Below are 12,049 nucleotides of genomic sequence, written 5' to 3'. Positions count from 1 at the left end.
GCTAGCATGATGTTAACATGAATTAGCATGAAGCTAGCATGAATTAGCATAAAGCTACCATTATGCTAACATGAATTAGCATGAAGCTAACATGAATTAGCATGAAGTTAGCATGATGCTAACATGAATTAACATAAAGCTAGCATGAAGCTAACATGAATTAGCATAAAGCTAGCATGATGTTAACATGAATTAGCATGAAGCTAGCACGATGCTAACATGAATTAGCATGAAGCTAGCACGATGCTAACATGAATTAGCATGAAGCTAGCACGATGTTAACATGAATTAGCATGAAGCTAGCACAATGCTAAAATGAAGAAGCATGAAGCTAGCATTATGTTAACATGAATTAGCATGAAGCTAGCATGATGCTAACATAAATTAGCATGAAGCTAGCATGATGCTAACATAAATAAGCATCAAGCTAGCATGATGCTAACATTATTTAGCATGAAGTTAGCAAGATATATTATGAAATTAGCATAAAGCTAGCATGAAACTAGCATGAAGCTAGTATGACCTAGCATGAAGCTAGCATGAAGCTAACATGACCCAAACACCCAACCCCCATGTCTCTATAATGTTCGGATCCAGAGATATAAGGCTTTGTTTATTCCGTTGCTAGGGTGTTCATATTTGGTTGCTAGGGGCGTGGCTTAACACCTCTTGGCATTAACTAGTGATTACCCTTCGAGTCACGAATAAAACGGTCCAACCCCCGTGTCTCTACGATGTTCTGATGCGGAGATATAAGGCTTTGTTTATTCAGTTGCTAGGGTGCTCAAATTTGGTTGCTAGGGGCGTGGCTTGGGAGTGGCCAATGATGTGCCCAATTGTTACACGCCTAGTCACAAGTAAAACGGTCCAACCCCCGTGTCTCTACGATGTTCTGATGCCGAGATATAACTGTTTGAATTTTATGTTGCTAGGGTGCTCAAAAGTGGTTGCTAGGGGCGTGGCTTAGTAAGTCTTTAAGGATCCTGAGAGACTGATTGGATGCTTGAGTAAAATGAGCCCACCCCTATGTCTCTATGACACTGTGGTGCAAAGATATCCATCTGGGCATTTTATAATGGCACTCTATGGGAGATGTTGCTAGGGTGCCCAAAATTGTTGCTAGGGGCGTGGCTTAATAGCTCTGGGATGATCCTGAGAGACTGATTGGATGCCCGAGTAAAATGAGCCCACCCACTTATCTCTACGACACTGTAAAGCAAAGATATCCCATCTGGAACGGTTTTATTCCCTTATATGGGCGTGTTCCCTGCCCCATTATAAGTCAATGGGAAATTTTGGGGGCCTCTTACACCCCAGGGGTACAACTTACACCCCATTGTGATCCATGTTCTTACAGAGTCTACCACCCTCTTCAAATTTAGTAACCCACATGTTTCTAAGGAATCCTCACTCGTACCTATAACCCGTCAAAATTTTTGCAATGGTAAGTCTATGGGATTTTGCCCCATTGACTTTTCATTGGGCATTTTTGGGCACCTCTTACACCCCAGGGGTACAACTTACACCCCACTGTGATCCATGTTTTTACAGAGCCTACCACCCTCTTCAAAAGTTGTAACCCACATGTTTCAACAAAATCCTTGAGAGGAGCTATGACTCGTCAAAGTTGGGCGCAATGTTAAGTCAATGGGATTTTTCGGGTGGTTTTTCGCCCCCCTTTCAGAAATCCTGCACCCGATCGCTTATAAAAGTCATAGCACACCTCTCCTCAATAATCCGGTCGATTTGAGCCCTCTTTCATGGGACTACGTTAAACCGTGCGGGACGAGTTACGCGCCGAAAAAGTGTCCAGAAAAAGAATAATAATAATAATAATAATAATAATAATAAGTATGCAAGATAGTAATAGTGATGCTTTGCATAAATGCAAGCACCACTAATAAGTTTAATAGCAATAACAATATATTGGCTTTTTCAAAGCCAACATAATAATAATAAGTTTAATAGCAATAACAATATATTGGCTTTTTCAAAGCCAACATAATAATAATAAGTTTAATAGCAATAACAATATATTGGCTTTTTCAAAGCCAACATAATAAGTTTAAAAGCAATAACAATATGTTGGCTTTTTCAAGCCAACATAATAAGTTTAAAAGCAATAACAATATGTTGGCTTTTTCAAGCCAACATAATAAGTTTAAAAGCAATAACAATATGTTGGCTTTTTCAAGCCAACATAATAAGTTTAAAAGCAATAACAATATGTTGGCTTTTTCAAAGCCAACATAATAATATCCCTGAGCAATAATAATAGTGATGCTTTGCATAAATGCAAGCACCACTAATAATAAAAAGCCCAGTAAGAACAGTACAGCGCATTTTCAATGCACTGTAATAACAGGGGAAACAATGGGAAACAAACCAGGAAACAGAACAGGAACAGTGTTGGGGGTAACGCATTACAAGTAACTTGCATTACGTAATAATATTACTTTTCTGAAGTAACGAGTAAAGTAACGCATTACTTTATAAATATACACATTAATATTTGAGTTACTTTTTTAAAAAAGTAATGGAAGTTACTTTTCAGTTTAATTAATTCAATTTAAAAATAAAATAATGTACTGAATTAAACTGAACATATTTACATAGAATTATGCCTGAGTGGGAACAGTTTGAGTCAGAAACGGAGATGGCAGGCCAGAGCTTTACATTTATGAGATCATAAAAAACGTCTGCAAGGCCTGAAAAAGATCAAGCCTCAGCCAAGTAAGAAAAAGTAACACAAAAGTAACTTAAAAGTAACTTAAGCGTTACTTTCCATGAAAAGTAACTAAGTAACGCAATTAGTAACTTTTTGGGGGAGTAACTTAATATTGTAATGCATTACTTTTAAAAGTAACTTTCCCCAACACTGAACAGGAATGTAACAATCATTAGCTTTGCAGCTTTTGCAGACTGTTTACATTCACTTACAACCACATGGCACACTGCATGAAAGGTATTTTTAGCAATGGCAGGGTCACAAAAATTCCACACATCTCTTTTAAATGTGCTCAAATTTGATATTCATGTTTAATTTCACAACAGGTGTACGACATCTACAAGACAAGTACAAAACAGGGTTTTGTCTGTTTTTGTGATAGGTGAAAGATGTGGCCAATTGTGGGCATAGTCTGTCTCTCTCAGTGCATCATTGGTCAACTGCTGGAGGCTCGTTCCAAAGGATCTCCAAATCTTCAATTTATCTGTAGCATTCCAGGATTACCAGGACCAGCGGGAAAACCAGGGCCCCCAGGACCCAGTGGAGAAGATGGCCATGTTGGAATCCCAGGAAGAGATGGGAGGGATGGACGGAAAGGGGAAAAGGGAGTTAAAGGAGATCCAGGTATAGGAATAATCTACAATAAACTTGGTTTCTCAGGAGAAACTGTCCAAGATGGTTTGCAAGATTTATAATTACACTGTGTTTGCAGTTTTAATTGTCTACATAATCGATTTGCAGTTTGGGCAATGTTATCCTCAGTTAGAGATGAGTTCACCAGTGATAATCAGATTTGCTGGCTTTACATACATTCTGGGAGTGGCCATTGCCTTATATGAGCAGGTAGAAACATGTGGAATGAATAATTTTAGAACTGAATGACAGATTTCTTGTCCTATTATCTGCATTACAGGAGATATGCATTATTGCATTAACTTTTACAACCCTACTTAAATCATTCCTTCAGTACATGTCCTGAAAGTCTGAATATGTTGGTTTTATGAGGCAATCCTTGTAAACAAAAAAAGTAAATAATAATAATAAGCAAATCTAATTCTCTAGCATCCATATGTTTCAGGAATCAAAGGTAGAGTTGGGCCAACTGGAAAGCTTGGGGAGCGTGGAGAGAGAGGTATTACTGGGAAACGTGGTCCTGAGGGTGATCCTGGAGATTTGGGGCCTCTTGGTCCACTAGGACATCCTGGAGAGAAAGGTGACAAGGGTCAACGTGGCCCTCCAGGAACACCGGGTGTCTGCAAATGTGGAAGTTTGGTTCCCAAATCCGCATTCTCTGTAGGCATCACCAATAGCTATCCCACTGAAAAAACACCCATCAAGTTCAACAAAGTTCTCTTTAATGAAGGTGGACACTACAACCCAGAAACGGGAAAATTTATCTGCGCTTACCCAGGAATCTACTACTTTTCTTATGACATTACTCTTGCCAACAAGCACCTGGCCATCGGGCTGGTCCAAAATGGAGAGTACAGAATCAAGACTTTTGATGCCAACACGGGCAACCATGATGTGGCGTCTGGCTCTACAGTGATGTTTTTGAACCCAGAAGATGAGATTTGGCTGGAAATTTTCTACAGGGACCAGAATGGCCTGTTTGCCGACCCCAGTTGGACGGACAGCCTCTTCTCTGGGTTTTTGATTTATCCTGATACAAACTATATGGATACATTGGCGGAAGACTACAAATAAAAGGAATTAAGTCATCAGTTAAAAAGACCCTGTATGTTTTATTATCTTCAACAACGCCAAAGACCAATTTGACGTCTTAAATCAGGTGCATACTGCATGTTTTCTGCCATGTTTTTGCCTCATCTGAGACAAACTTCAGGGATTGTAAAATATTTATTTTTGCATAGCAAAATTTGCTAACTCACCGATGAAATGTTTAGTTGCATTTCTACAATGTGACAGCTTCAATGAAAAATGTCTGTTGAAGAAGCAAGAGGAGCATAGCAATTAATGACAGTGTCTTTCTACAAGAGAGACATTCAAGGTTGTCTACTGTATAAAATGTGCAACGTAAACCGCACATTCGTTACAATTTGCCATAAAAGGCTTTATGCAAATTTGTGGTTTTTAATTTATAACCTATCCATATGAGTGTAATGTAGAGTGGCGGCAAGATCCAAATACATGTATATATGTAAATAAATAATAAAGAAATAAATCCTAGCAGGCATTGAATAGAAACAGATTGAAGCATGGGACAAAGAAAACACTGGAGTTGAAAGAGACAGGTCACAAGACACATGTTACCACAGCTATGGTGACGGGGCAACATGGACAAAACTATCCATGTGTCTCAATCAGCTCCCTAGGTCAGGTATACTGTATATTGTGACTTATTTGCCAACAATGTGACTATATGTAAAATATCGCCCTGGTAACCATAGTTTAGCCATGGTTTTTGTGGTAAAACCATGGTTTTACAAGTGGTATCGAATATGCCCCTCCACAAATGGTTACTACTATAGTTGCAAAGTCTGCAGTTTCCTAAAGAATTAAGCTACTTTTGTTGTGGGTTGAGTTTTGTCTGCGTGTTTAGGGTGGAATGATTTTGTTCATCTGCTGTCTTTCCTGGCTTAATGATTTTATTTTTGAAATCAGACTGTGTTTATAATTACTTCCATACAGTGATTTTTATGAATAAACTGTCTGTAATATATAGAAGTGAATGTAAAATATGTATTTTAGGTATGGAAGTAGCATATTCTGAGTCTGGGAGTTTGGCCTAAGTTTATTTTTGGGCTAGTTTTGATGGGGCGCTGTTGCTATTTTCCCGGCGGCAGAAATAACTCTTGCGCCATGCACAAATCAGTAAGGGGTTGGTCTGAAGTAGGTTCATTATTCATAGGTGTGGTTTGGGCATAACGTCAAATAAACCAATCAGAACGTCATCCAACATTCCCTTTATACGCAAGTGCGCAAGTTCCATGGCGGGTTGCTATTATTATGACGGATTTACCAGGCGCACGACAGGAGCGGTTCACAGCCGAGGAGACCCACGTTCTTGTAAGAGCAGTCAAAGACAGAGAAGTTGTTTTGTATGGGGATGGGAGAAACCCGCCCAAATCAGCGTCGGTTAAACAGGCGTGGGAGGAAATAGCCAGAATTGTCTCATCAGCTGGCATCCCCAGGACGTTGCACCACAAGTGCTACAATGATGTCAGGAGACGGGGGAATCCCAAGCTTGCCAGCACAAATCGGGCACGCCGTGTAAAGGGAGATGGATCTGCCCCTACAGAGGACCTGACGCCAGCAGAAGACATCCTGCGTCCACCCTCACCGCTGTAAGCCAAGAAACGCAAGCAGTCCAACCCCAAAGTACTCTTACAAATCAAGTTCATATACATTAAGGTTTCTTATGAAAACATTTTAATTATTTTTTACATAAAATAAACGTAATACAGCCACACAACAAACTTATGAAAATATTTTAATCGTTATTTGCATGAGAAGTTTTTAACGCAGCCACACAATAAATAAAAACTATCACCACAATGCTCACCACAATGATTTCCCTTATCTCATGTGTTAATATTTTTATTGTAACAATTTATGATTTGCAAAAATAACTGTTGCATCTGTGTAGATTAGATAAGCAAAGTGTGTAAGCGTTGTGCACGCTATACATTATGGTCAAGCATGCACCCTTAAAATAGCATAATGAACAACGCGCAACTCGCCACTGACTTTAGACTAGTTTTTTTGGTCAGAAAATGAAATATAATTTTTTTTAAATTTAGTTATAGACAGATAAACAGACAGAAACATGTCAGTTGACCTTGTTGTAAAGTGCTTCCACTTATTTGAATTAGTATTATGTGAAAAGAAAAATTGTACAGCCATATGAGACATAAAACATTGTTGGATGTTGATTTCTGTCATTGACCAATCACAATCAAGTATTCCAGAGGATAGTGGAATAACAATATTTACATATTAGATGCAAAAGAAACCAATCATGTTAATTAAACACATTTTGGATTATTTTGACCATATCATAATTTTATCCATAATTTAAACTCTACCAATGCTTATTGGATTTAATGCATATCGGGTGATGTGTATTTTGCGTAACGAGGGAGGGTGGGGCCTAACGAGATCAACACCCTACATCAAGGTGTGCATAATTATTAGGCAGATTCTTGTCCCCTGGAAAAATGACTTTGAAAAGTCAAACATTTTATAAAGTCTTTCAGAGAGATGCAGCACTCTTGAAATATCTAATTTTTGATTTTGGGGCGTGATCACAGAACCATCACATGTTTGTTGCAAATATTCAACAGGGTCACAAGAAATGTGTCGAGAAGAAAAGACGCAACATGACCAACACACAAGACGCATGAGTTGAAATGTCAAGAATGTGCCAAGAAATATATGAAGACAGATTTTTCAAAGGCTTTGTGGACTGATGAGATCTTTTGATGTACCAGATGGATTGGTCCGTGGTTGGATCACTAACGGACACAGAGCTCCACTTAGCAAGGTGGAGGTGGAGTATTGGTATGGGCAGGTATTATTAAACATGAGCTAGTTGGACCTTTTGGGGTTGAAAATGGACTCAAATCAACTCTCAGACCTACTGCCAGTTTTTAGAAGACACTTTCTTCAAGCAGTGGTAAAGAAAAAAGTCTGCATCTTTCAAGAAGACTTTGATTTTTATGCAAGACAACGCTCACATGCATCAAAGTACTCCACTGCGTGGCTGGCCAGTAAAGGCCTTAAAGGTAAAAAACTAATGACATGGCCCCCTTCTTCACCTGACTTAAACCCTATTGAGAACTTTTGGGCCCTTCTTAAGCAGGACATTTACAGTGAAGATAAACAGTACAGCTCTCTGAACAATGTCTGGGAGGCTGTGGTTGCGGCTGCACAAAATGTTTATTCTGACCAGATCAAGAAACTGACTGAATCCGTCAATGGAAGGCTTGTGATTGTAATTGAAAAGAAGGGTGGCTATATTGGTCACCTGGGTTTTTTACATTTCAGAAATGTTTATTTGTAAATTTTGAGTTTGTTTATTATTCTCACTTTAACATTTGAAAATAAACAAGTAAGATGGGAAAATCTTTATTTTCATGTAGTTGCATAATAATTATGCACACTAATAGTTGCCTAAATAACGGTGTACATATATTCTCTTAAGAAAGCCAAAACTTCTCTTTTACTACTTAAATGTTCAGGTTCACGGGTTTGTTAACATTTTGGATTGACCAAGAGCTCTGTAGTTGTACAATAACAACAAAAACTTTAAAAATACAACTTGCCTAATAATTGTGCACACTAGCAGTATAGTTTACCAACAACTCTGAATCCATCCATGTTAGCTCATTGTTAAACATTTGCTGTCCTCTAGATCTGCATTCATGTGTCTGATGAAGCCAAATGTTTGAACCTCTGTTGGTTTTGTTTTGTTGATTGAGTCACATCCTGTATTAAATTTGGTTTATATCTGCAATGAAGACTTACTGCGCTGTAAGAGAAAACATCTCAACCATCTGGACCATTCTGAGACTTCGGCCAAAACAAATTCTCTGCAGCTGTGAGACAATTGCAAACCTGTGTGTAAAATATATACTATTTATATATATGGGCTTATTTTTTTCAATTGTTTATAGTAGGAGAAAACCTGAAATTTTAAGTAAAGAGGATTTTACCAGAATATCCTATAATTCTTAACTTATGTGTGCATGATTTTGTTGTGTAGATGCCCTCCATGTCACAGACTCAATAAAAACTATAGTGGAAAAATGTTTTGTCCAGACAGAGAGGATTTGATCAGACAGAACAGTAAAATGTTTTACTTTGCAGTTTGCCCTAATTATCAATACAAAATATATTACATCCTTTGGTGAATAATGCAGCGGTGCAGTGTTTTGCATTTGGGAACATATGAAAGCCAAAGTTCAACAAACTGAAAACACCCTCTTTAAAGTCTGATTAGAACCATCTGAACAGCAATAACAACATTATGATGCAGAATAAGGAAATTATCCAGGATTCAGGGGCTGGTTTCACAAAACCTTCTTAAGAAGAAAATTCTTAACTGTCTTTTATTTCTTAAATTCAAGCTTAAGAAAAAAATATTTTGTATTTAAAAAAAGCTTATTAACAAAGTTCTTTTAAGAATGTCCTTAAGAAAAAACAACTTCTGAAGAATTTAAATTCGCTCAAAGTATGATAACCTCAAATCTCAAAATGTAAGATATTTTATAAGTCAATTTGATTGTTTTAAATATGACATGTATTGTCTAGTCAGAAATGGCAATTTACTTCAAAAAGATTAGTTTAATGAGGAATTTCATACTCATATAATATTAAAGTTTGATGGCTTACTTCAGTAATATGTCATGAAGCACATAAGTGTTAAGTAATAATATTAGCTAACATTACTTCCTTCATAATACATTATTACTACAGCTCTCCTCAAAGACGCTCTGAGCGTGAGTCTATCCGGCAATCGTTCTGTCATGTGAGTTGAGGGCTCCGAAAGCCCGGGCACGCTTCACCCTCCGTGTCCGTCTCTGTTCGTGAGGACTCATGTGCATGGGAGATCGAGCGTCTGATCTTTATTAAAAGTCCTTCACAAAATTATCTCAGCTTTTACTCAAATTTGGTATTTTTAAAGAAACCTACATATATTTGAAAGGTTATAAAAAGAGAACAAATTAAGGTAGGATGAAACAGGGTTTTTTGTTAAATATACAAAAAATCCAAGGCACTCGAGTGAGAAAAATATTAAAAAGCCTTTAATACACTGGGCTACATACAAAATTAAAAGGTAGATCTACGCGTTTCGGCTTACGCCTTCATCAGGATACACGGCGTAAGCCGAAACGCGTAGATCTACCTTTTAATTTTGTATGTAGCCCAGTGTATTAAAGGCTTTTTAATATTTTTCTCACTCGAGTGCCTTGGATTTTTTGTATATTTAGTATATTATTGCCTCTTAACGTCCAAAGATGTTTGTTACAAAGAAGACCAGTGTAGCACGCTCTGCTATTTCTCATATAAGGGTTTTTTGTTTGTTTGGAAGCAGAGGGTCTGTTGGCATTACATTTTTGTGAAATTCATAAAAAATGCTGCCACTGGCTGGTAACTTAAAAAAAAAAAAATGCTGGCGAGGAAAGAGTTAAGTAAATATTTGAGAACTTCTTAAGAAATGTTCAAGAATTGCACATTCTTATGAACTTCCTATAATTTCACAGACATTGTAGACATTCCTAGGCATGGTCCCCTGAGGATATTTTTCTCCATTTGTGGCAGCTTTATAAATCTTTTAATTTAAGTGTTGTCTGTATTATCATTTTGAAGCTGTAAGATAACAAATTTTGACAATGACACTTTAACTTCTCTTATCCAAAAATAGGCAAACTATGTTTGCTATAATCCAGTAACTATGAAGTTACTTAAGAAAGGTAGTTTAGGAATTTGGAATGAACATCACTAATCTTGAAGCCTATTTTGTTACAGTATAGAAAAGTACTTGAATGAATGTTTCCACACAGAATTAATCTGCTCTAATGTCAGATCAAAGTACCTCAACAATGACAAAAAAAGTAAATGTGGTCTCTAATACTCCAATTTTTTTATTTATTACATTTTCCCTTTTATTGTTTAACATAATAAAATAGAACCTTTAAATAGATTTCTTTTCATCTAGCAGAAATTTTCATTTACTCTGGTAAACTTCTACTATTTTGCCACTATAACAATTTTAACCTCAGTAGCTGTACACTTTCTCACCTGCTTCTTAAACTCTCTCTCTCTCTCTCTCTCTCTCTCTCTCTCTCTCTCTCTCTCTCTTAGTGTTTAAACCGTGGTTTAGTCAGTAGTAAATTCTTTAAATATGAAAACATAGACTACTAACAGGCTGTATTTCATAAGCGGGAATTATGATAATGACCGTCGTTTACTTTGGGATTTACCTTTTGCATATTGTTAACATGTACTATAGCTCAAATTGATTTTGCCAAGTGGTTGATGTCCTTAGGGCAACATATTGTGTTGACCCAAGGACAAAATTTTTCTAAATAAAACCTAAACCCAACCAAACCAAACCCCTACCCTAACCATAACCAAACCCTAAAATCAATGGGACATGATAAGTGAAAACAATGGTCTAGAAACAGCTAATCCTGGTTGTAAGCTTAAACTTAAAAAACTGTAAACTTATTTCTGAAATCTGATTGGTTGATTGAAATGTTGTCCCAGGGTCAACATAATGTTGCCCTGAGGACATCAACCACTTGGCAAAATCAGGAGAGCCATGTACTATACACACTTGCACACCAAAGGAAATGAACATGAATCAGATAATGTGCCCTTTAATGTTTTAATATCATTCATTACCTTACCAATTTTATGTCCTGCTCAAGCCGCGCTGGTAAAGTTAATCGATCAGCTTGGTCATCTGCATTTTCTGGATCAGATTCGGCTCATATTGATAAGGTAGTAAAGTTGATATTAACTCCTGTCAGTATTGCATTGAGAGCTAATCTTCAAAATACGTTAAGGAGCGTCACATTAAAAGCTGACGTCAGAGGTATTCAGACCAATCACAATGTAGGCTACTGGTTAGCTGGCCAATCAGAGGACACAGCGCTTTTCAGAATGCTAAGCATTGTACAAAATCAAAGGATTTTAGGGAAGCAGGGCATAGAGAGCACCAATAATGTAATGTATGTGAAAAATTATGTGTTTTTTGAACAATAAACCACCCAAACACACTGTATTACACAAAATAAAGTTGTTTTTAGCAAATGTAATAGGGGCTCTTTAAGGAAATGGACTATGAAATTAAAATATAGTTAGTGTGTAATATTGCTATTAATAATTTAATGTTATATATACATTTTTAATATGGCACTTATTGTGTGTATATATATATATGATTTTAATTATACATGCTGTATTGTCGTATTTTCTGAAGCTAAATCAAAAAAAGCAACCTAAGGACTATTTTATCTGTAATTGTTGTAACCATAGACTGTAAAAAAAGATGGACGACGCATGTTCGCTCTCTTCCATTGTTGAAAAGTGAAGCCGCCAGCGTCCCGATATGGCGCTGACATCTTGGGTCTTGAGTCTGCACTCTGCGCAGGCCCTGTCCCAAATGGCGCACTTCATGTGGACTTTCGGTCTAGTGGCCTTAAATTGCGCGTTCTCGCTTAGTCTACGAGTCCGTAGAGTGTCCCATCTGTCATTTTTACGCTTTGAAGTGTGCTCATCAGCGCCTCCTTTCCCCCCTTGATGCGGTCTTCAGCGAAGCCCGCACTGCAGCAAGCTTCGCGCACTTTA

The 12,049-nt window shown here is 37.4% G+C and overlaps 1 protein-coding gene across 1 annotated transcript in view; it reads left to right on the top strand.

Annotated features, from left to right (window-relative positions):
- Positions 1-4,918, top strand: part of c1qtnf7 (C1q and TNF related 7) — a 63,110-nt gene extending 58,192 nt beyond the window's left edge. The window contains exons 2-3 of the mRNA XM_065282560.2: positions 3,111-3,352; positions 3,807-4,918. Of these exons, the coding sequence (XP_065138632.2) occupies positions 3,118-3,352; positions 3,807-4,435 (864 nt within the window). The 5' untranslated portion in view covers positions 3,111-3,117 and the 3' untranslated portion in view covers positions 4,436-4,918. The remainder of the gene's footprint in view (positions 1-3,110; positions 3,353-3,806) is intronic.
- Positions 4,919-12,049: the final 7,131 nt, after the last annotated feature.

The sequence above is a fragment of the Paramisgurnus dabryanus genome, chromosome 21, assembly GCF_030506205.2.
Source record: "Paramisgurnus dabryanus chromosome 21, PD_genome_1.1, whole genome shotgun sequence".
Lineage (NCBI taxonomy): Eukaryota > Metazoa > Chordata > Actinopteri > Cypriniformes > Cobitidae > Paramisgurnus > Paramisgurnus dabryanus.
Note: the sequence above shows the minus strand (reverse complement) of the source record. Positions and strands in the feature narration are given on the sequence as shown.